The 27,370-nt window shown below is 29.2% G+C and overlaps 1 protein-coding gene across 10 annotated transcripts in view; it reads right to left on the bottom strand.

Moving 5' to 3' along the window:
- Positions 1-27,370, bottom strand: part of LOC142328448 (uncharacterized) — a 191,911-nt gene that overhangs the window by 94,605 nt on the left and 69,936 nt on the right. For 9 of the 10 annotated variants that reach the window (XM_075372223.1, XM_075372219.1, XM_075372225.1 and 6 more), the window contains 4 exons: positions 24,840-24,926; positions 21,489-21,584; positions 17,821-17,910; positions 15,125-15,232 (listed from right to left, as the gene is read on the bottom strand). In XM_075372223.1, the coding sequence (XP_075228338.1) occupies positions 15,125-15,232; positions 17,821-17,910; positions 21,489-21,584; positions 24,840-24,926 (381 nt within the window). The remainder of the gene's footprint in view (positions 1-15,124; positions 15,233-17,820; positions 17,911-21,488; positions 21,585-24,839; positions 24,927-27,370) is intronic. The other variant, XM_075372224.1, reaches the window with a different exon arrangement.

The raw sequence follows: 27,370 nt of genomic DNA, 5'->3' as shown, positions 1-27,370 counted from the left end.
AGGAGTTAGAAAAGACTTCGACCAATGTTGTCAGCCAAAGATGTATCGAGAGATAAGGAAGTGAGAGGTGTAACAGAGTGTGAAAAGTTATTTAATATCAGTTTCCTTGTAGTGAAGTGTAACTTAGGTAAATAGTAAAGGTTCATAATAGTGGAGCCACACAACAAGCTAAATTCTAGCAAGGGAGTGATTATTTGGGGCGACTTGGCTGATATTGAACTATCAGAAATCTCAGAAGAGCTGTCACTGCAGTCTATCACTTCTGTGCAGAGAATGAAGAGAAGGAGAGTAGTGATGATATGCCAACATCCTCACTTATCCTACACTTTTGTGCTTCAACTGTTCCTGAAAGTATTTGCTACCTCTATCTCTGTGTGTGAACATATACACCAAAACCAAGAAACTGCTTTCAGTGTAAGGGTTTTGGTAGAGATTCCCAGAAGTTTTAATGGAGGTTTTCCCTCGATCATCCTGTTCTTAAACGGTAATAGGAAATTATAAAATATTGTAATACCACTTGTGTTAAAATAAAAGTTTCTGTGAAAAAGATCTTCCCTGAAATTTATTTTTAAAATGAAAGCCATATTGAAAAAAGCATAGAAAATTGTTTAAAGATAAAACTTTAATATAATTAAACACAAAATTATAATATAATTTATGAACAAAATTATGAGCAAAAATTTTGAAGCCAAATCTGCAAAATAGACAAAGTTTAGCATGCTCAATCAGTTAATCATTGTGTGTTTACATGAAGAAATCTCCATGTGTAAAAAGTATAAATATAATTATAGTAAACAGTCAAAAAGTTAGGCTAGCAGTGAAACATGCTTTTGAAATAGCGCACCAATGTCTTGCTATTGCATTAGTGACCCTTTGCAATGGGCTTCTTTAGAAATAATATTCTCTATGCCAAATTAGTAGGCCATGTTTCATTCCCAGCCAGCAAGTGTATAAATGAGTCTGCATGTTGCGTTTGCCATGATTTTCTGACATAAAATAATATGAAAACTCTTGAAGAGCAATGTATTTGAAATTTTGTTTCAAATACAAAACAATTACCAAGAAAAATAATTAGAATTTCTAAAAGAACCTAATGGGGAAGAATATGAACCTTATCAAACAAATTATGACTAGTATTTGTGTATAAAATCAGCATGTCAGTCACTTAAACATGGTGAAATTGATCAAATTTCCCTTTTTACAGGAACAGCATCTTTAATTAAGAGTACAGTAGGTCTCTTGATTAACAACTGGAAAACTTTTATTTAAAATTAGGCAACTGAGGAGGCCAGTAAGATTGAAAATGTTTACGACCAAATATAACATGGATGCTGCCATGTAATAATATTCCCAAACTTTCGGCATTCTTCATTAACTTCTTATGAAGTATAAAAAAATTATAAAACTGTTATATCCCAAGTCCCTTACAATTCACATATGCAATTTCTTCCTGTTTTGAAAGCGACCTTGAAAGAACAGTTTCTGGATAACAGAAGAGATTTAATAAAATAACAGTATAGTTTGTCTATCAATACAATCCTTTGTAACAATGGAAAATTGCTGGATGGGGAATGTTCAACAGCAGTAAAGGACCAAGAACACTACTTCAAAAAGGAAAAATCTGATTATATATATAAAACAATAAAATAAACATGTGTGTGGTGTGTGTGTGTATATACAATATAATATTCTTTCAGCCTACGCAAAACACAGAATTAGAAACTCTTTTTTTCTCTTTTTTTACTTCATCAAAACGCTTTCAGGCCTAAGTCGACCCTCTATTTACATTTATGCAGTAACTCTATTGTGTTTACAGTTTGTAAAAATTGTGTTTAAAATAAAAATAAAAAATTTAAAATAAATATGTGGAACAAATATTTGTTCAGCCAAGAATGAAAAACGTTTTCATTATATACAAAAAGCAACCTATAAATTAGTAAAGAGCGATATGTGAACAATGGACGTTTTTAAATATTTCTTACAATACAGTAGATAGTAATAATTTCTGATCAGTTGTTTGAAGGAAACATATTAGAGTTACATAATTAAAGCAAAATATTATAAGTTATACTTAATGCTTAAGTATAATACTTGATGCTTAAGGCACTGCTTCCTTCACAGACATGAATCTGCACAAAAAAATATGCCGGAAAATCTCAAACAAATTCTTTGTAAAGCTGTAAAAATTGTTATTTTATTAAACGTCTGACATTACAGAATAGGCTATTTGCTAAACTATGAGATGAAATGGGTAAAAAAAGATTATTCTTTTCCACACCGAAGTCAAATGATAATCATCAGTTAAATATTAACGCCGTTATTGGAATTGTGAAATGAATTACTAATACTTTTCCAGGATAAACAAATGCCATTTTTAATGTTTTTACGAAATATGAATATATGTTGCTGTTGGCTACTTAATAGAAGTATTTTCATATTTAAATGATTAGAATGTAAATTAACAAGAATGTGATAAAAACATTTTATTAATAAAGTTCATGTTTTCATTCAGAAAAGCTTGATATCTGGATTTTTCGCTTTCAAGCAAAAATTCTGATATGCTTCCACTCACTTCCACTTATGTTGAGAAAAAATTAGTCGAAGAACCTATTATCACAACAGTTTGGATTGCATGAAGATGTTTTTGCGCGAGCTAAAAATTCAGTCGGCAAAGTATTTTCCAGAAGATGAAAATGATTTCTTGAAGAGATTGTTACTGAATCCATTTAGCGGGGACATTGTTGCAGCTGCTAAGATACCAGGCAAGATTCACGATCCGCTAATCAAAATGTATGCCGATAAAAAAATATTAACTAAAATTCTCATATGAAGATTTAGAAGATTTTCTCATATTAAGTTACGTTTTAGCTTAATCATCAAAGAGAGAAACAGAAACATTGAAAATATGAATCCCTTTGCCACGTCTTACCTTTGGGAAAAAGGTTTTTCATCCGTAGTTGCACTAAAAACTAAATATAGGAATCATCTTTTATCGCTTGAAGAAAATTTTCTTTAGCATTTCTAATATAGATCTACATATGGAGAAACTTCTGAATGAAAGACAAACGCAACCATCTCATTAATTTATTTTCTTTACATGCGCACTTATAAATTCAAAATGTTTATAAATATATAAAATGTTTATAAAATGTTTATAATACATGATTTTGTTTCTCATAAAATGATTTCATTATTGTTTAATGTAAAGTTGTAGGCTAATTCTGCAACTCCCAGGTTCAGAAACACTGAAATAAAGTAAATGCAACTAACCGTACAAAGTTGTAAAATTAAAAGAAATTTAATACATAACCTCTCTTTACTTGCTCCCTCCCAAAATTTATCAGCATAAACACTTTTATCTGAGGCAACCTGAAATTGTTAACAAGACTAAGATATCAGACACAGATGAACTGGAAATCTGAATTTGGCTATTTGTTATTCTGAATAGCAACATTACTAAACAACACGATATGCAGAATAAAGTTATCTTATAAACTTATCTGATAAATTTGATAAGTATTTCTTTAAAAAAATTAAAATTTTCTTTCTTCATCTCAAAGTTTAATGTATTATTTAGAAATCAACTGGAAAAGTCAGTCGGTTTATGGATAATGGCCAGCTTGAGATATCTTTAGATGAATTATTATTTTGTGTAAATTTTAATTTTACATCAAATGTTTGGTTGAAAATTATTAAGTATAAAAAAGATGCTATCACCAAACTTAAACCGAGAAGCAAATGATGAAATAATTGAAATTATTGCTCCCATCACAAACCATAAGTCTAGAAATCCTTAGACATGAAATAAAACTACACGGCTATAATTACAATGGTGTACAAAATTTTATTTATTTTTTGTCCCAAATGGTTTCAGAATTCATAAGGACTATTAGAGACACTATTTTTAATTTTTCAACATTACATATTTGAAATGCATTCCTAGTATAAAATACTAGATAAAAAGTAACGTTTGATTTTCTACATCTCTCTTTAAGGTTCAACAATAGTCAGCTAGCAAACTCAAACACCACTTGCCCTGGTAGCGCTTTCCATATCTGAAATATATTAATCGAACCGCTCATGATTTTCATCAATGAATGCTCCTAGATTTGGTGGAAAGAAATCCAAGAGCTACACGAACAAGTAAATCTTCAGTGACATATTGCATCACATGATTTTATAAGATCATCCGCTATTTCTTTGTACTTTTTGGATTTATGGTTTCCTAAAAAGTTCTGGCAAATGCTCTTAAAAGACTTCCGTGCGGCTTCCTCCACCTCACTTTAACGTACTAGTGTTCTAATAACTATTGATATTGTTCTAATAAATTTCTAATTTGAGGTCCTACAAAGTTTCCTTCTTTGAGTTTTGTTCACTGATCTTTGAAAAGTTATTTTTAAGTAAGCGAATTCAATTCAAGCCTGCTTTCAATCCATCGCTTTCACAAAGTCTTTCATAAACCCTGGGTTTATATGTAGTGGAGGTAAATAAACTTTTTTTTTAATCAAGTGGTACGTTAAAAACATTATTCTTTCCTGAAGTTAATGCTGTTCAGTTTGGTCAACTCTTTCTGTACATATGATTTTTTGGTCTCTGCTGTCCTACTCGGTAAGAAAACAACAGTATTTGGTGAAAACAAGTTGAAATTCTAACAACACAGTAATTACTTTCAAGTCGCCACAGATATTCCACTGAAATTCTTTATGCTTTATTTTATCTAAGAAAAGTTTCATGTTCGCATAAGTTTCAGATCCGTAACGTAAGCTAGCGGCACTGATGGAAACTCATTCCAGATGGGTAGAAGCACGGTTTCAGACTAACTTTAGACAAATCAATAAACAAATGCCACTCCTCTGTTATGTACTCCTAACCAAATTATTCCATTACAGACAAAACATTATTACAAAACACAAGTCCATCTTCAAATACAAAGAAATTTTTGAGTCTTTATGCCTATTTCTAAAAACTCATACTTTTGTTTCGTGGTGGAGGAGATTCCAACCTTTTAATCATGGGCCTACAAGTTCTGCCTCCTTTTCTGATAAATTCAAATCTCAAACAAGGTCATGAGGTTCCCTTGTGTTAGTAAATGCGGTTTACCAGACGAACACGAAGCTTCATAGCTTGGATCAACCCTTACATAATCACTATCCTCTTCCAAATCTTTGTGTTGTTGACGATCTCTAAGTATGATATTTTCCGGCGGTTTAGACAGGCCTCATGGCAGATGGTAAATTAGGATATGAAATAGTGTGCTTTGATTTAGAACTAATGCCCGCAGTATTAGCGAAGACAAAAGAATGATTGGTGGTATGATCATTTGGTTCCTGTCAATCATGGCAACGGCAAAGTTCATGTGCCGAGAACCCTGTGACCGGCTTGTAAGGAGTCTGACATAAGTAGCGCAACAAATGTGAGGGGGCCGATGTTCATCACCTACTTTGGAACCAAAATAAAGCTCATAACATTTTTTTATGAGATTAGTAAACCTATGTTTCTGAAATTTAAATGTTAATTCACCACAACAGTAGCAAATGCTATCTGGAGAGGGGGGTTTACACAATTTCTAGACATTTGGCAAAATCACTCGATATTCAAACGCTACAAAAAATAATCACTGCACATCTTGAAATCAAATATGAAATTTATATTTAAAATACGTAGTAAATGAGAAATGTTTACGCTGAATTTATGTGTACAAATGTCAACAGAGTGAATACTGAACATGGAATGGCTACGGCTTTGAACCAGTAACTCAAGCATTATAATTATCACAGATATTGCTTCTGACACTACTTTGACAAAAAATGATGAACTAAGTGTGAAAGAAAGAAATCTTCAGAATCATTTTAGAATTGCATCACCCAGCAGTTATGAAAAATTGAATTATTCTATGCCATTACAGATCTTTTTTCATAACAAATCATTTTTAAATGCTTAATCAATACAAATATTTTATTTGTTTATGTATTATAAATGCATAATACCATAACATAAATGCATCATTTCTATAACATATATAACACTGAGCAGGCTATAACATGAAAACTAAGGGTAGAAAAATTATGTTTACCTTTTTGAATTCAAGGGGAAAATTATATATAAAACCCAATTTCTTCTTGCTCTGGGACAAAATTTCATGTTCCAGTGTTATTTAAATTATCAACACTAACAAAGTAATGATAAATTAATAGTAGCAAAGTATTTAAATGGGAAAATTGTTTAATATATATAATATAGATATTTTTCTAATGTAAAAAATAATAAAGAATTTTGACAAGCCTGAAGAGCTTTAGTAGTGGTAGAGGGATCAATGAATTTTATTACTACACAGAAGATTATGTGATTTTTTAATTAATCTAATGTAGACATGACAGCCTTCTTTGTCAGAACTTTATCACCTTTTTGACAAGACATCAAGCTTGAAGAATTGCAGGTTTAAGAATAAAAACAAATCCTGGACCAGACTTGACTTATTATGAAGTATGTAAGAACCTACCCATGAACTTGCAGCATTACTTGTCATATCTATTTAATAAGATTTTCAGAATCCCTAAATTCCAGCCTTGAGATGTATAGTTGTACAAAAAAGTGTGTCTCATCAGGCCTTGAAATTTATAGGTCTGTTATGCTCTTCAGTATCACACACACCAGTACTACAACTGTTTAGAGACATGGTTTGAAGAAGGTTTATCAAACAAAGTACTTATGATTAACTAACTTCAGTTATACAGGCTCATTAAATTTTGGAGAATTTTATTAAAACTTAATATAAATTTTGTCAATAGACTTCTACTACAAATGAGACTTGCTAGTGCAATAAAAAAAAACCCTGTACGTACTAGAATACTTTGTTATATAATGTTTCTCAAAGCTATGGATGGGGGGGAGGGGACTTTGACTGACATAAGTAGAATTTAACACTGAAGCACGAAATAATAAAACTATGTGATACAGGAAAAATGTTTTCAGTTAGCAGTAAAATTTCTGACAAACTTACTAAAATGAATTATTTTTAAAATGATGCTATTTTCATGGAAAAAGTTATTTTTCAATTTAATTGATATCTTATTACATGCAATTCATGGACACAGGAGTCTGAAAACCTGTCTTATTTTTGAGGAAGCATGCGACATATAAAGTTAATGTTTGGTATAGTTAAAGGAAAAATCGTGGAATTGGACTTTTTTTTCTGAAAAGATTAATAATGGAAATGTTTCTATGTGTTAAATGTATGCTGCTTTCCTCTGCTGGGTGAACATGAAAATGTACCTCTTGAACAAGATAATGTATCCCCAACATTTTATTGTTAGCCAAGCTACCAGTAAATAAATAGAAACTCAATCATAATAAATATAATAGAAAAGGATAAGAAAAGGAACTTTGTCCATAACTGTTATTAAAGCACAATATTGTCTATTAATCAAACACAGTTAAAAACAGTCTTTAACATAAAATACACAACATTCTACAATGTGAAATCTACTAAGTTCCAACATATCAAAGATTTGTAATCCCTATTATAAAAATACATCAATGAACAGTTTGATAAACAATTCAAAACACGTATACTATAGACCTCCTCCTTCCTGAAAACCAAACTGAAAAAAGTTGTAACTAAAGTGACGTATTACTAGTAATTTACCCATGTCATATTTTGGACTACCTTGGGTAAAATAGGACAGCCTGGTTGATATACAATTATTAAGCTCTTCTTTATTTGCCCTTTTACAAACAGTACTGCTTAAGAAATTTTTAATTTAAGAGATATAAATAGAAAAAAAAATGATTTCTTAAATTGTTAGTGGGTCCAATAAAGCAGATATAAATTGTTTTACTAAATATGAAGGTGAATCAAATACAAACAGTAATTTTTTTTCAATAAATGTATTGATTAATAATGTACACAATTCATGCCTTCATCATTTCTCTGTTAAGTCTCCTGCATGATCTACAGACTTCTGCCTACGATTTGGAAGCTTGAATATTCCTTGTTCATAAAAGGTTTGAGGATGAGTCAACCAATTGCACAAGTGCTTCTTCATGTTTTCATTGTTTTCAAAAGTCCTCAAAGTTATTCTTTCAGGGCAACAAAAAAAAAAAATAGTCAGGACAAATCTGGACTGTAGGGAGGGTGGTCAAGAGTTTTTCTACACTTTCTTGCCCACCCTTAAATCGTCTAGCCCACATATACACTCTTTACCTTTAAACAAAGTAAAATTTCTGCAGGTTTAACACCTTCAATAATTAAAAACTTTTATACATTGTGCAACAGATGACAGAACCTCTTGTTCACTCATGGCTGTACTGACAACAGAACAGAGCAGTGAAGCTAACAAAGCTGGTTCCCCCTCACTATCACACCAAACATTAACCCCCCCACTCCACCATCCAGCTCATAACTGCTTGCTGTGTAGAATAGTAAAATTATAGTTTTTTGATTCACCCTCGTAATTACAAATACTGCGTATATTTCCACAGCATTAAACAGTAAGAAAATGTTACCTGCTACACTTTTTTACAATGATTTCAATATACATATAATGTTATCCAACAGCCCACCAGCTACATCTATAACTTCATAAAAAAATTTATATCATCTTGATATCCTAAGACATATTATTCGCTTTTTACAAATTTTTATTAAATTAAACATTTTAACTGGTACTTTTAGACACCTGAGAAAAATATAGAGAATCAAAAGAAAAAGATAAAAAAGAAAGAAAGATATCTTAATGTCTTTCTTTTGATTATAAATGATCATAAGAAAAAGATAAAAGACCAAAACCAACTTTTAAAGGTGAAGAGAATATGTCCCCAGTTTTTCCCCCCAAATAGTTCACCTTGGAACAAGTAAGATAATTTTATTTATTTGCAATTGTTTCTTTTATTATGTTTTTTTATCTGCCCAGTCACTACTTCTTTCTTTCTGACAGCTCTTCTTTCATACATTTTGGCACTTCTTGGAACCTTTTATTTTTATCTTTTAATATTCTCTTTAAAATTTCTCTTTCTTTTATAATTTCTTCAGTTATCTTCAATTCTTTTAGGTCTTCTTGAACTTGTAAAGAAGTTTTGCCTTCAGTTTATTCATTCTAAATAAATGAGAGTAAAATGCAATTCGTCATTTCCTTATTTTGTCTGACAATTCTCTAATTATAGTATAAAGTTTGTTATTTGGAATTAATTTTACCTGACTATTTTGAAATTTAGGATCTAACATTTTTTCCTTAATTTTCCTGTCTTTTTTCTGGATTTTCTAGTAGACTTTTGTTGCACAGTCTTAAGGTTTCTGCTGCAAAGCGTGCTTCCAGGTTTATAAAGTTTAATAGTCAAAATTTTGAGTTCCATGAGAAGACTGTTTGTTATATGTTTTTCATTAGCTGGAATGCTACTCCATTTTATTTGCTCTATCTGTTAACGCTCTTTTATCTAAACAATTCCAACTGATCCATTCTCTGAGGTATAAAATTAAGGTAAAAATTACCCACTTTCTCTGCTTTTTTTATCATTTACACTAAGGGAGCAGTTCTTATCATTAGTGAAAATTTTCGTTTTCTCAAACCCAATTTTTAATTACATTTTAGAAACTTGATTTTCTAATTCTTTAATTTGGTGTTCAGCTTCTTTACAATCTTTAGCTAATACTGCCATATCAACAGTAAAACCTAAAAAGTTAATCTTTAGTCCTTCAGTTCCAAGTCTTATTCCACTATTTTTATCTAAATTTTTGTTCCATTCTCTAACTGCCCTTTCAATAGCACAGTAAAAAAGTAGTGGAGAAAGTCCATCTCCTTGTCTTACACCAGTTTCAATGGGAAAAGGATCAGATAATTCTCCCAGATATTTTATTTTAAAGTATCTGTTAAGTTAATGTTGCTTTGATTAAATTTGCCGTTTTGTTATCTAAACCTAATTCTGTTAATGTTGTTGAAAAAAGTGATGTTCTATCTACTGAATGTTCTATTTTGACATTTTCAATATACCATAATATTTTTAATATTGAAGATTTGCTCTACGCACTTTCTATTATTTCCTAAATCCACCCTGATATTCACCCAGTTCGGCACGATTAAGAAATTTAGATAAAATTTTATATGTAACTTCCAAAAGCGAAATTCCCCTGCAGTTATTTGGATCTGTTTCCTTTTTTAGAGAAGTGGGTGATATTCCATATTTAACTAAAAATTTTGACTGGGGATTTTTTGCATTTATGTCGGCTTCTACCATATCTCTGCTGTAATTGAAGTTTCTCCAGAAGCTTTATTATTATTCTGAAGTTCTTTTAATTAAGTTTTGAATTTCATCCAAATCCATAGGTGCGGAGTTTACTGAGTTATGATGATTCTTAATTTTAAAATTAGAAGTTTTTTTGGTTTCAAACAATTTAATAAACTTTGGAAATGTTGGTTATCAAGGTTTTATTTACCGTTCTCTACTGTGTGCTTTTTTACCATCCTCATCTTCCAACTTTAGATTTTGTGGATTATATTTAGTTAATTTTTGTTTAAATATCTGATATAAGTCGCAAGAAATATTTTTATTTTAAGTTTTTGTTTATTTGGTTTAAAAGTTCTTTTTCATTATTTTTCTTTACTTGTTTATCTTTTTACAAACTTCTTTTCATATCTTATGGAAATTTTGACCATTTTCTTCATTTTTAGTGGAGTTCCACTTTTGGCAGGCTTTTTGTCTTTTACTTATAAGAGCGTTTGCATTCTGACATCCACAAGTTACGATTTTTAAATCTTTTACATGATGCAAACACCCTCTGCTTTTTGTATCATTTTAGTTTTAATGTTTTCACATTGTTTGTGTTTTAAGACTGCAGTTAATTTTAAAAATTCGTTAGCATTTTATATTAATTTCCCAAAATCAATCATTTTAGTAGTCAGTATGTTACATTTCCATTTTGTTTTGAGAATTACTTTAAATTTTATTATCAAGAGGCAGTGATCTTTTTCTAAATTAGCACTTTTTAATACTTTAACATTTTGAATCTCTTTTTGCCAAAATCTTTTTATAGTTACATGATCAAATTGAAATTCTCCTAAGTGGGGATTTGGCGTGATCTACATTTTCTGCTTGTGTGGAAGTTTCTTATAAGCTATGGATTTTAAAATAAAATTATATGATAGGCAAATTTCTATTTATCTTTTTCAATTTTTATTGGTTCTTTTGTGCGCGGGGTATTCAACTACTTTCTTCAATTTCCTCTCCTTTCCAATCTGTGCATTAAAAATCTCCCAGGAATATTATGTTATGTTTATCTGATATGTTTCATAAAATCATTTAATTTATCCCAAAATAGTTCCACTTTTTCTTCATTATTACTATTATTTTCTCTGTTAATAGGTGCATGTGCATTAACTACCTTATAAATTTGATTTGTGCTTTTAAATGTAAGTAAGGAAAGTCTTTATTTCGTTATACAATCCAAGTTTAAAATAGAATTTAAAATATTTTTGTTTACGATGAAGTATCAAGATGTGGCATTTCTTCATTATTCTTGCACCTTTTTTATCTTTATATTATTCTTGCACCTTTTTTATCTTTATAAATTCTGAAACCTTCAGAGTAAAAAAAAAATTTTTCATCAAACCGTTCGTGTAGAGCTGCGATTATGTTTTGAATTTTTAGTGTGTTAGATGTTTTAATTTTCCTGCTTTTAAAAGTGAATTAATATTGAAAAAGTTTGGTTTTATTATACTGAATTTTGTTTCTTAAAAGATTTCCAAGTCACTCCAATGATTAAACTTTGTGTGAGCTTGCAGGTTCCCCAGAATCTGAATATCTGGTTGCACAAATTTGTGTGGTAGATTAGGTACCACCTGGGGTGGGGTAATATTGTTACTAACATACATCCATATATGATATTTTTTTGGTAATTTTCAGAGAAATTACGGAGAAAGGTTATGCCTTGGAGGCTCAAGCCAGCTGTTCCTAACATGGGAAACAAACACTGACCAATGCAACCCCATCGTGAACAGACAATGCTAGATTTTTTACTTTGGATTTGGTCCGCGGGTGGTTTTATTTCCCACCTAACCTGCATATCTACAGAGTCATCCCGTTATCTGCCACCTGTTCTTTATTTATATAAAGTAGAAATTATTACAATTAATTATTATAAATAAAAAAACCTTTAGTTTTAAAAATTTGTTAACTTTGCTTGGAATATCTTGCTGATCTCACTCTTAACTGAAAAGCAAATGGAATTCTAATACGATCGTTTGGAATTCCCATGGGAGAAAACATTAGATATTTTATACCAATAGCTTAAGTTCGAGTAATACTAAATACACCACATACCTTACATAATCTAACACTACCGTAATTTTTATGTTTGTAAACACAGTAACAAAGTTAAGTCGCTAATTTACATAATCATTTGTAGATGTGAGGCAAATGCAGAATGTTAAGATAGCAATTACATGACAATCGATTGAAATTCATGATCGTAAGAGAGTGCCCTTTCTCACCATATGTCAGTTTCCTCAATTTAAATTTTTTAATTAAACATGAATTTCTTTTTTTTATTTAGATAAATTTTCATAGACTAAATTCTCTTCTAATGATGTTTTATCAGTTAACTGACAATTTACAACAAACCTAAAAAGTTATTTTTCTGACTAATATTTTGAGTCTTACAACAATTTTCTCAGAAACTACTAAATAAAGAGTTCAGGGACCTATTTGATTCAATTTTTTCCATAACTCTACTTTCCCATTTTTCAGACTATTAATAGGACTTTTTATCTAGTTGTCTCTTTCAAACTTTTTATTGGTAATTCCCTTCAGATATCCCTTAGTGTACTTTATTTTTACTATGGCAGAAATTTTCTTTCCCTGTCCTGAAATCTTCAAACGTCTGTGACGTTCGAAGCGAAATGAATTAGCATTTGTTTCTCTGAGGTTAGGTTGGTGAAAAGTTTTTTTATAACAATAGGTAAGAAAAATGTTAGTGTAGAAGTAAAATGGCAAGTAATCAGTCTCTGGAAAGCAAATAAAACATACAGACATTGTTGAACAATTAAAAATATCAAAAACGTGTGTTGTAAATATCAAAAACAGCAAGTTAAAAAATATCGTTATCAAGAAACTGTCGTTGATCTTCCACGATCTGGTCGACCACGAAAAACTTCAATGAGGCAAGACAGAGCAATTATAAAGGTATCAAAAATTAATAGGTCTGCTAGTTTGCCTGATATAGCGACAGAAGTAGCACAAAATCATGGAATTCAGGTTAGTACTGCTACTCTTTCTAGACGTAAAGAATCTGGAATGGAATCATTTTGCATTAGCAAAGCCTCTTTAAGCGCTGTCCACAAGTCAAAATGTTGTCAGTTTTGCAAGCAAACGAAGAACTGGTTGAAAGAAGCTTGGCAAAGGGTTGTCTTTTCTGATGAAAGCAGATTCCAGTTGTATTCAAACAGAAAAATTAGGGTCAGTCGAACAAAAGCTGAAAATTTTCTACCAGCCTGCATCATTCCTGCTGTTCAAGGTGGAGATGCTGTCTTGGTGTGGGGTTGCATAACTTCAGAGGGAACTGGACACCTTAGAATAAAGGATGGGACAATGAACAGCATACAGTACATAAAAACAATGGAAGAATTCATGCTTCCGTGTCCATAACCTGTCAGGTGAGAATTTCATCTTCCAGCAAGACAACGCACCTTGTCATAAATCACAAGTTACCAAGGCATGGTTTGATGTAAATGATGTGGAACTTTTGGACTGGCCTGCTCATAGTCCTGACCTAAATCCAATTCAGAATTTATGGAACTGGATGGCACTGCAACTTGCTAAAAGAAAACCTAAAAATAAGGCTAAGTTACAACTTCAAATCGCAAGTCTGTGGCAACAGGTGATGAAGGAAAAATGTCTGGAATTGATTGAATCAATGCCTGATAGAGTAGCAGCATGCCTAAAATCGTATGGCGGTCATACAAAATACTAAACATTTAAAAAATTATGTAACATTATCTCTGTTATTTTTATTTTTTATTTTTACTTTTACAAAATAAATATTTTGTCATAAAATACTGATTTTCCAGTTTTTTTTTTTTAATTTGTCCTTAAACTTATGAAAGATACTGTATGTTTGTAAAATTATATTTGCAAACAAGAAAAAATAAATAGCATATTATTGCTTAAGTTAATGATTATTTTTTTTAATATTTTAAATCCAAATGCATATATATGTCTCTTTATATGATATATTGATATGTCTCTTTCAGGTACATTATCATTTAGTAAATAAATAGGTAAATTTATTAACTGACCATTCAACACAGTTTGATTTACACAATATGCTGTTCATCATTGGCTGAAACTTTGTTTACTAACCTCATCTCTGTTTCCAACCAAATAATTAGTTTTTGTATATATTGTAGGATTTTTCAATTTCATTATTGTCAGCCCATTATTCATTATTACTTGTACAAAAAACACTTGGAAATTACATAGTTATCAGAATGTTATTTTCAAGAAAAACAAACATTGGTAACTGAAGCAACTGAGCTTTAGATATTTAATTTTGTGCAAAGATGCAGTATACATTGGGGTATATTGTTTGACTATGCTATTTAGGTCAGACGATTGCTTTATATTTATAATGTTTTACTTAAATTAGATTCTCCTACCTATTACACTAATATAAAAGTTTATGATTTTTAAATTAATATATATTTTTAAATTACAAATCAAATAGCGATTTACTAATTTAGACAATTATGATGAAAAAGCACTCACAAAAACAGCTGCTCAGAGTATATTGAGCAAAAAAAAATTACCACATTGAAGGGTTAATTGTGCATGCATAAACAGATTTATGCAATAGATTTAAGTTTAAATATCATGTGCATGTTTATTCTTAACATGAGTAATTTTTATTGTTTGAGTAAATAGCAGGCTAATTTTTACAGATATAATTAGCAAAGTAACAACCTAAATCACAGGAGCATAAACATTCAATACATGGTTTTCAAAAACTTCACTCTGTAGAAGGATATTAAATTAAAAATGCACTGTAATAATAAATAAATGAACTCTTGTTATTTAAAAGTTAATTGTAATATATTATTAAAAATGAAACGTCGTGCATTTTTATGACAAAACTTACAGGTACACGTGGATTGCGTACTGGTATTGGGCTCTCAGAAGTAGACCTATTATCATTTCCAGTCACCAGACCATCATCACCATTATCTTCATCATCGCTGACAATTCCCTGCAACAAACAAATGAAAAAAATTACATTAAAAAAATATTATACAAATTTACACACAAAAAAAAAAATGATATAAGATAATATTAATCAACAAAAAAGAAAAACTTGAACAATTTTAAAAATACTATTCTCTGCTGTTACAGAAGGTGAAATTATTGTGTCTCATCAAATACAACCTGAAACATAAATAACAGTAATTTAATGCAACCACTTTTTACAAATGCAAAAATAAGAAAATAAATGAATAAAAGCTTAATCATAAAAATAAAAACAGCGAACTTATAAACTGTAAACAGTAATTTTTGAATTTATTAAATTCAATGTTAATGTTTTTCTTTGCACTGTACTGTGTAATTTAAAGAAAAAATTAAAAGCTTTTCATTACAGAAACTCAAACAGAATGTCTTTTTTTGAAAACAAAATGTCATTACATAAATTTGAATAGAAATATTTATTTTTTCTTTTCAGGAAAACAGTAAATATATTATTATATGACATAACTGAATATTTATAGTTTATTTATTAATAAACAATGTGTTCCTAAACAGTTCAAACATTTTAAAACATTTTAATTAGTCATACTCAATATGAGCTATCAATAACATAAAAATTATGCTAGTTTATTATTAGTTCAATGAAAAAAAAAAATTATAAAAAGCACTAACAAACCAGTAAGTAATTATTTAATAGTTCAACGTTGTGTTTTGTGTGAAGCATCGCGCGCGCGCACACACACACACACACCCACACCCACACACACACACACACACCCACACCCACACCCACACCCACACCCACACCCACACCCACACCCACACCCACACACACACACACACACACACACACACACACACACACACACACACGGTTGGTCTGTCTTCAAAAGAAAACCATTAAGTTTAATTTTCATAATTATTAAAATTTAATTTTAAATAATTTCACATAATTCTGCATGTATTAATACAAATTCAGTAAATCAAAAAAATACTGAATTATCTACCACATTAACACTACCAAATAAGTGTAAGTGTAAAGTGCCTATGTCTCTCCTAAGATTTTATTTCAGATATAAAAACTGGTAAACTTGGACCGTGGGGTCTCTTCTGGATAAGCAGAAAAATATATACTTTGTATCTGAAAGCTTTTGACCAATGGGAGAGGCTATATCATTGGAATAATTACAGATTTTAGGCCCACTAATATCAGTTTTCAATGTGCTGAACTTGTATCTATTTATCCCTTGTTTTCCTCTTGTTTTTTCTTGACACGTTTTAATATTTAAATAAAACAAGCTTGTCAATTAGGATGAGCAGACATGAAACACAAACTCAAGCGGTTTGTTCTAAGTGTTCAGTAAATGTCAACTGACATCACCACTTCAGTCCATATTTTCTATGAATAATTTTCCCCTATGATTAAAAATACATAATTTAATTTTTTCAAAAAATACAAATAATCTAAATCTTTGTTCTTTCAAATACTCTCAAAAGAAATACATCTATGTAGTCACTGATTTACCTACATCAGAAATAAAGCTAAATTACACTTCACTTTTTAATGTTTGTAAGAGATAACATTAAGTGACCTTTTTTTATGACTGTCCTATTTCTTAAAAAATAATTATTATATTAAAGATTAGTACATCCCGTTAATCAAACATTCAATAGCAAAATTATTTTATATTTTTTGTAATTTTTTTTTTAAGTTTAATTTTCCAATAAAAATTATTATACTAATAATATTTAAAAAATACATAAATAAACTGAATGATTTTCAAACATTCTTTATTCATACATAAATTCATAGAGATACACAGATATATCTGAGGAACTAACATTTGTACACAGTTTACAAATCTTTTTAATTTTATTCAGTATAATTACAAAAAAAAATTAAAAGTGGCACAGAATTAAGCTCAACTGATAAATCTTAGATAAATGAGCTAATATCTTTTGAACTTTAACATTAAAATGACAAAAATTAAATTATGAACCTGCACAGATATTCTTCAAACAGTTATAAATATATACATTTTTTCATTTTTGTCCAGATGATGGCCAAATATAGATGGTGGGAAGTAATGTTGAAACAAAAATATTGAGGTCATTTTATAAGGAAATTTATTTTATTTTTTGTCAGTCATTTTTTATTAATTTTAAAAGAATGTTAATGGACAAAAAAATGTTTATCTTGATCTAAATAGATTTCCACAAGTGAAGTTAACTGTATCAAAACACTTATCGCTAATGCTCAATCATAAATACTTCAAGAAGAAAACATTCATTTCCATTTTAAAAAAATTTTTGCAACTCAAATATCACTTGAAAGTTCTCACGAAAAAAAATCATTCAAAAGCATGTACTCATTACTCATTCAAAACTTTATAATATTTGCCCATATCTCTATTTAGAAATCAACAGATGAAAATAGAGATAAATATAGATAAACAGATTAAAAAATAAAAACTGTTAATGCTTAGCTTGAAATTAAGATATAAATAACTGGCAAATTAATAAAAATATTGAAAAAATGTAGTGTAGGGATCATTATAATTTGTTAACACTATTCATATTAGACATTAAACTTACGATCGGAGGTCTCCGGCCACTGCTGGAAGGCCTCTGTATAATGCTATCACTGCTAGAACTACTTGAGTTACTCATATCATCATTTATTATCTGAAAACATAATTAATTAAATAAAGAGAAATTAATTTCTAACTGAAAAAACTCACAAATGAAAGCATGTACATTTAGGAATATCTGATCAACATCTATCACAAAATAATACAAATATAACATTGAGCCCAAAATATGATTTTCTGTACTACATTTCTAGAAAACATGATGATTTACACGAATATGAATTCCCTGTCTCGCATATAATACTAACTGTGTCTCTGTTTACTCCTTTTCGACAGAAAATAATTCTATTGAAAATGCAATTACCTTACATCATGAGATGTAAAGTAAAATGTTTTCCCGAGAGTAGAGATGAAATTTCTTACAGCCTACGTTTTTATTCTGTAGAATTTTAAAAGAGATCCCAAAGTTCATAACTCTAAAGCTACTTAATTTTCACATTTTACATCTAATTCATATTTTAATAAGTAAAACAAATATGTTACTCTCTTATAACTAAAAAAAAAAAAAGTTAATAGGAAAACTAAGTTCATTCTGGACTGTAGTGTTTCTTTTAATAATAGAATATTATCACTTAGGAATGGAATGAATAAACACGTGAACAGTTCTCATGGCATTTTAAGATCTACATCAGGCCCTTTCTCTATAGACCAAACAACTTTGTTGCATAACACTAACCTATTATGTTTAGGGAAAAAAACGAATGCATACATATTTTAAACTCTGCAATTATAAACCATGTAGTAAAGAATACTGAAATAAGACTAACTTAATTTTCCCATGAGAGTATTTTCGCGAAATCCCAGATCCTCAGTCATGATTGAAAAAATTTTATTCATACATAATAAAGATGCATATTAATTTATTATATAAATGTCTCCTTCCCACACTATCTAGTGATCAAATTAAAATTTTGTTTGTTTTCTACAGCAGCATACAAAATGATCCAACATTTCTTTTGGCAATAATTGTTAAGGTTAATAATTAATGTTTTACGTTGACAAAAATGACGCAGTTCACGAATATTAGTTTCTTCTCTTTCCAAGTGCGTTGTTTGCATATCGTTCCAAGATAGCTAACAGAGGAAGACTGACTGTTGAAAAGCACGTAAAGACTGTTATTTTTTCATGAAACGAAAAGTTTGGTGCTTACACAAAGACGGTTTCATTCCCCTTTTCCAACTCGGTGGTCGCCCTCATTTAAAACAATATGTAGACTTACGAAAAATTTAATAGTGATGATTCAGTATTTGAGAGTAGCGTGAACGGCATGCCAATGTTCATTCTCCGCAGAATGTTGAAGCTGTCAGAGCAGCGTTGATGAGGATCCCGGGCAAATCAACAAGAAAAGCAATCTGCGCAGCGATTTCTAAAAACTGATTTGCATTTGTATCTGAAAAAACAGTGTTGCCCAAATTAATGGTCGACAACAAACATCAAAGAATGGCATTTGTTTAACGGGCAGTGAATCAAGACAGTGTCTGGTTTTCAGATGAGGCACATTTTCTCCTGAACAGAACTGTTAATGAACAAAATGTGATTTTTGGGGGCTTCCAAAAAACCACATGGTGTTTTATGAAAAGGTGCATCACATTCCAAGAATTATGGTTCAGACCGCTATCTCAACTCACAGTAACAGGGCCATTATTTTTTAAACAGACGGTGAACAGTAAATGTTATCTGAACATGATGCATAATAATTTGCTTCTCAGCTTCTTGCACAAGGGTTTCAATTAGAAAAACTGGTTCATGAAGGATGGAGCCAGGCCACACACACCTAATGTTGTTTTTACTTTCTGCATGAAAATTTTTAACGTAAATGTCATTTCAAACAGATTTCCTATCATTTTGTATGGACAGAACTGGCCCCCCGAACAGTCCTGATTTGAATCCGTGTGATTATTTTCTTTAGAGATTTCTAAAGGAAACGATTTTCCCTAAACATCCTCGTACAGTGATGGAACTGTGAGTGCTGATCATAGATGATGATCAACGGAGGATATGTGGCATCGAGTTATAAATAACATAGGAGTCATGTTGAAGGAAGTTACTAGACGTGATGATGGTCATATTGAACATGTGATAAGCAGAAAATTATCACCAGGTATATAATAAACACATTGTATTTTACTTTTCTATATTGTGATTCAAATAATTATTTTTAAACAAAACCAAATATATTTAAATTTACGTAATCTTTATTAATTTCTAAATTTGTATTAACATCAAAAATAGAGAATGTTTGTTTATTAGACGGTCTGCCATATTAGGTAATAATTTATTATTTTTGTGATTTCCGTAATGTTAAAAAAATCTAGTTTTAAAAAATCTATTTGTTTTTCCTACATAAATATAATCACAAGCATTACATTTAATTTTATAAATTCCACACAGATTTTTATTATTTTTTTCTTTTTTAAATATTTTATTAAGCGGTTATTAGGTTTGATTGCAGGTTTAAATATTTCATTATTGTAAGTTTAGTAATGTTTCAATGATATTACTGTTGTATAAATACTTTTATGTAGATGTTTTCACTGTTTTGCGTTTTAGGTGCCGTGTATTGGTTCTAAGGCAGTTAGTTATATTGTTGAGATCTTGATCCCAAATTCAGATAACCAAGACCAGTGTACTCAAAAGACTAAAAAAATGGAAACAATATAACTTTCCATCGCTTATATAATTAAGAATAATTCCATTTTTTAAAACCATATAAAGCTATTACCTAGTTATGACATACATTTTTAATTTGTAAAATAAATAACATTTACAGCTTCCTGATAACATAATCACTTTCCTGAAGTTAACTACAAACATCAGGATGATAACTATGTTGAAAGCAGAAGTCGCTTTTTTTTTAATCAAAAAACTAAAATAAAATTTGGTATTACTAATAAATTTTATTTATGGGGCAGTCACCACACAATACATATATGACTACATGTGACTATTTCTCATACAATTGACTGCTTGACTAAAGATAAAAAATGTATAAGCGGCAAAGCAGAAACTATCTTTTTTAACAAAAGTTGGCGATGTTAGATATTAATGTACGACTAAGTCCTAACAAAGTATAGAACAATATTGAACTAATAGTGCTGAACAAACAAATGTATGAGAATGTTGTAAAATAAAATGTTCACATCTTTAACTAGGACTTTGGAGATAAATATAGGGGGAAATGTAACAGGTTTGGTTATTTTTAATTAAAGTGTGGTTATTTTGGAATTTCAATGGAAAAAGTTATTTAAAGATCATTAGAAAAATGAAGTAAACAATTATTTATTTTCTATTTTAAAGTCAATAGAAAAAATATTTTTTATATTATTCCTACTCTACTGGATTCCTTTTAATTTATTTTTTCAAAACGTAGGTACTGTTATAAAAAAATAAACAATATAAAAATAATTTTAACCTGTTAAGTACAATTAATACTTTTAAAAAGTAAGTCTATATAACAAGTCATTTAACATACTCGCATCAATTATTTTTCAACTTTTCTTTTAATACAAACATAAATCAAACATTCAACAAGCTACAGTGTTATTTCTTTTTTCATTTTTATTTATTATTACATCTAATAATTCTTTTTTTTTCAGGTTAAGATTTACTTACGAACGCTTGTTCCCTTTTTGTTGTGGTACGTACTCTTATAATCTCACTATCAGAATCACTGCTCGATGAGCTATTATCATTATCGCTTATTAAGATCTGAAAATACACAATAATGAGCTTTTAAGAGTCTATATATTTAAGTTTTTTTAATACTGAAGTTATAATTTTCCTACTAAAAATTTTAACCATTAACAATTATTTGTTTAAAAAACCTTTAACACATTTACACACTTAGATATTCTTTAGATTAAATTGAAAAAAATTTCACAAGTAAATGAACTTCCTAACATCTGGATAAACCAAGCAGGTTAGATTATACTGTAAATGTATCATAAAAGTTTTAGCTTATCAGGAATATGTTTATGAATTGCATACACCAAGCATGTTGAGTACAAATATATCATTATTCAAGAAAAGATTCTTGTGGCCATTTTCATTTTTTTTTAAAAGAATGTTATAAAAAATATAAACAGAACATTAATTCTCAGTCTGAAAAATTCATATATAGATATTTATTTAATACTGTTAAACATTCCATAAAATTACATTCATTATAATAAAAAAATTGGACTAAATAGGTACAAATATTTAACATGTTTGGTTATTTCTCAAAATGAAATCAGTTTGTGGAAAAGTTTCATATCCAATAACAAGGTACTAAATAAACACTTCCTTCACTAAAGTCCAGTTTCTCCATCTCAATTTAAACTAAAATGTCATAATTGAGCTGATTCCTAGTTTAAACTTGAATCCAGAATCAAAATTACTTAATAGTTTAAATTTTATAAACTGATGATGAGACTGGTTTAAACTTTATATTTCAGCTTATTTACCAATCCATTCCATAGCTTATCTACCAAACATTTTATTTTGTGTATGTTTAAAACAATTATATGAATATGAGATATTTGTGACGGATAAATCATTTGGGTTTTTCTACGCATTAATGTCAAAATTGCTATGAAAGACTTTACTAAGATATATTTGATTTATTTGAGGATAATTTGATATCAATAGACGTACAATTTCAGAGACTAACAGAAGAGTGGATCGTTTGAAAAGTGATAAAAAAGATTTTCAAAAAGTTTAGAATGTGATATAAAAGGTAGGAATACAATAAGGTTCATAAACAGATAGTAAATTTTGAAAGAGATATCAAAACTAAAATGATCACTAATGAAACTGATTGCACACATGTAAAAAGAAGTGATTGAAAAAAAGCAGAGTTACTTAAACCTCTTTAGACATTAACCGTCTTTACTCACTAAAAATATAGGCTGCGAGTGATCAAAATTTATTGATTCAGGAGACCACAATCCACTGACCTGAACTGAAATAAGATTCCAATATTTTCATTACATTAAAAGTGAAGACAGAATATCTATAATAGTTGCAAAATAATACCTTTCCTCATAATAGTTAGAACAGTGTGAAATTCCACAAGAAAACTTTCTTGCAAGCCCTTGCAAAAACAAGAAATATGTATAGCCAAAATAAGGAGTGTGGAAATGAAGATTTCCAGTTTTAACTACAGAAATAAAATTAAAACTTAAAATAGTTTAAAGAATAACTGAAGCTACCTACCTACTGCAATATCGCATACGTTGCTTTTAGATAAAGAGTTAATTGCAGCTAAAGCAACAGATAATGCTAATCAAGAATGAATGAGGAGAGAAGAATAAGTGAAAGAATTGGTGAAAGGAAAGAAATATGGCCTAAAAATGAACAAATGCTCAACAAAAACAACACAAGTGAATGTGTTCTTTTACCCATTTTCAGTAACCCAAGAAGTTCATTTTTCTTTGCTATCTCTTGAAGCTTTTCCCTAGCGATGTTTTATTGGATTTCCTATTCTTCTTTTTATCATTACTTGTAGCACAAGTAATAAAGTAAGATCAATAGCAGTGTTGGAAACATTTTCATTAATGTTATTAGCAGTATATGAAATAATTAAAAATTGTCAAAACAACTGTAATTATTGTATATCCATGTCTGATGCACTGTAATTACTTTATTGAAAATGAAATCTGAACCAAGCTTGGATTGGTTCCAAACTCTCAGAAAAATAACTTCATAATTTTTTTTTTTAAACTCTATGGTTGAGTATGTTACTAAATACGAAAACAGAAAAGAAAAGTAATCAATACCATTATAATAACCGATAACATAGTGAATTTAACTCAAAAAGGGCAGGCATTAGACAGTATACATCTGTAACTGATTAATTAAACAACACATACTGAAAGTGTAAAATTCCTTGAAAGATTGTTTTGAAAAAAATAGAAGCAATTACCATGGAGAACTGAATCAAAACATCAACAAGCTTTAGTCATTAAAAAATTTTTTGAAAAAACAAACCATAATTTTAAAAAAATAAGCCTACTACAATAGTGTAAAATCAGAAAAAAAGGATTACAGATCAAAAAATTGAACTTCCGGAAGTCTTGAAATTGATCGGATCTGGGTTTAGAAATTTCACAACCGATGAATTATTAAAACAGTAAATTATTAACTACTTAGCCCTCCTTCAAAATGACTGCGCTACCTCATTAAGCTAATGATAACACAAGTTAACTGATGCAGGCGACAATGAACTTTATTTATTAATTTGAAAAATCGTCAAGCTCCTTCAATCAAACAGTATTAGGAATAAACAGTTGAGTAAATGGAACTCATACATATAGTAAATCATCAGAAAATATAAAATGTGGATGCGAAAAATTTCATCACTCTGTTGCTAAAGTAAAAGGAAATTCATTAATGATTAAAAAAGGGCAAACCCCTTTTCATTTAACTTGTAAAATATAAAAACTATAAACAATATTGTAATTTTAAAAAAAATATTATTTTGTAATTAAATTTAATATTTGTAAAAAAATCTTGGCAAAAAAGTGGCAATATATAAATTTCATTTACAAGTTCAATAAAACAACGATTATCTTAAAAAAAATTAATCAACTTTTAAAAAAATTTAATTAAGTGTAAATCTTAAATTTTGATCAAGAGTTCTCAACAAAATACTCGACGATCAGTACTAGAACCGAACAAAGTCAGAAACTCAGAGCGTACTTATTAGCATATTGTAGACAGAGCAATAAAACATACATGTATCTGCCTTTAACAGATGTATTTATGACTAGAAATAGAAATTTTTAATTTTTATCAAATCGTTTCTGAAAACATAAAAGATCATATAAGTAGTGCCTGCTGTCACACAAAGGTAACAGAAAAAAATTACAGCTGAAAATATCCTAAGTCACAAAGTATATTTCTTAGAACTAATAACTAGTAGTTATCAGACCAAATAAATTTAACACAGAAGTGGGTCATCTGATTTCATGCTTTACTTACACATTTCTTCTTTTTTGTTGGAAGAAAAATACTAGAGTCACTGCTACTCGATTCACTATCATTACTATCAATATCACTAACCAACATCTGTAAAGATTAAAGAGAATAACTGATATGTTTCATAATGGTTATCATCAATGCATACTCATATAATAGTAACATGATTAAACTAACCCGAATAAGAAAAAAATATGGTTTATATAAAATACACACCATTTAAGTTCTATTACTTTATAAAACAGCTATAGAGGTTTACAGAACTATAGAGGTTAATCCGTTAATCAACGGATTGAATGTGTTGAGCACATGCAGGCATATGGACTATGTATACATGCAACCTATTCTACTATTCTATTCTATTCCTACTGGTGGGGGTCAGCATGTTACTCACATCAGAAACATTCATATTTTATTACTGTGCATGGTTACACTGAAACAGCATTTTTTTGTAGAATTTCAATTTGCAAGAACTTTCATCATCACTTTTAAAAGAGCACAAATTTATTTTACAAATTATTTGTATTAGTATTGATTAGAAAATTATGTTTTACCTTTATTTCATAATTATATATTGATACTGTTATTTCATTTTAAATTAATACTTGTTTGGTGATTATTTATATCCTTTTTTAATAAAATATTTTTAATTTTATCATTAAAGTTAAAATATACAATGATTTTATTACGTGTTTATAAATAGTATAATTACTTAACTTGTTTGTCAAATCTATTCTAAAATGTACTAATTTTCAGGTTATAAACAAGTTAAATATGAAAGATGAAATTAATGAAAATAACTGTAAATTAATCCAACTAATACAAAAGCAAAATAAACACTATTCGAAGTCGATTATTGATATACTGAAAAATTTGATTTATAGCATGTTAATTTAACACAGACTTTTTATAGGTAAAATCCACAAACTTAGGTCTTCTTTTTTCATAAAACAAAGAAAAATTATTTTTATCTAATTAAAAGACTAGAAGATTAGTTACTAGTAGACAAGGCGAGGTGTATATTTGGAGAGTTTATGAACTACTGCTGTATTTATGAACATTATTGTCTGTGCGTATGGACACAAATACATATTGTGATTATATCACATTATATTCTTTATTAAGCTTCATTTATATTAATTTCATATTTCAGTTTCTCTTCTGCTTTACGGCTATTTTTATATATATAATGAACTTTTATATTTTCTTAGTCAATGTACTTCCATAAAACAAGCATGATGAAAATACATCATACTAAGAAAAAGTATATAAAAATAAAGTATAAATTTCTTACATCAATTGTCTTAGTTTAGGCTAGTGGTTCTCAATTCAAACACCGAAGAAAAAAAGAAATATACTCCTAATAATAAATATGATATGATTTTGACAGGTACATTATTAAAAGATAATTCTTTTATTTTGAATTCTATAAGGAAATATCTACTATATGAAAATTACACAATTTTTGCTGCAAGGAACTGAATTTTACCACTAGTAAGAAAACACAAAGGAAAATTATAAAATCTATGGGTTTTCATTTCCGGAAGTGTAAAAACACACATATTTTGTGTGAATGAAATGATGTAATCACCAAACATGTATTTCTTTTTTTAGGTATCTGAGAAAAAAATCATATACTTAGGATCATCAAATACTTGAAGAAACTTGGGTGCATACACAATGTACAGTAAAAAAGTGCTGACAAAGTGGCAAAGTACCAGTTGTTAACAGTAATGCCAATGACTGTTTAATTGTGGTTCATGCAAGTGGGAACATGGAAAATCATAGATTGTGCTTTTTTAATGTACAATTCCAAGAGTAAAACAGAAGATTATCATAAAAAGATGTACAATGAAAATTTTTTAAAGTACACTGAAAAGCAAGTTATCCTAGGACTACCAACAAATTGTATTTTAGTTTCAGATAATGCTCCTTTCCATAATAAATAAAAATATAAACCTCCGTCATCCAATTCATTGAAAAGAAACAACCAGATCTACAACCCAGACCTAACAAAAAAAATAAATTTAGAAACTGTCAAACTACACTCTCCAGAACCACAACACAAATTAGATGAAAAAAAGGAATTACAGTGCTTAGATACCTTACCACCCAGATAGATTTTAATCCAATCAAATTTATTTGAAATTAGTTAAAAGAAAATTTTGAGACTGCAATATGTCCCACACGTCATCAACAGAAAAGAGAGCAGTTACTTGAAAGCAATTTCATCAAATAATGTAAAAGACTGGAAAAGATCAGTGTTGAAAGGTCTATTACGAAGATAGTTCTATGGAAACTGCAGAGGAAATAGATTAAGGTCTGTGTATTAAGGTAGTATTGATAATTTAATTATTTAGTAAATTAATATAAAAATATAATTTTATTTTTTATTTTGCAGCTATATCCAACTTTTTAACATAATGCTGTGAACTCTTACTGTTATGAACTAAATTATTGTAGTTTCAGAGGATGATAATACTTATGCATCTACAGTTTTTCTTTCAACTATGTTTTTAGAGGGGAAAATATTG

This window comes from Lycorma delicatula, chromosome 7, assembly GCF_047948215.1.
Source record: "Lycorma delicatula isolate Av1 chromosome 7, ASM4794821v1, whole genome shotgun sequence".
In the NCBI taxonomy this organism is placed as follows: Eukaryota; Metazoa; Arthropoda; class Insecta; order Hemiptera; family Fulgoridae; genus Lycorma; species Lycorma delicatula.
This window is presented reverse-complemented; position numbering and strand designations above follow the sequence as displayed.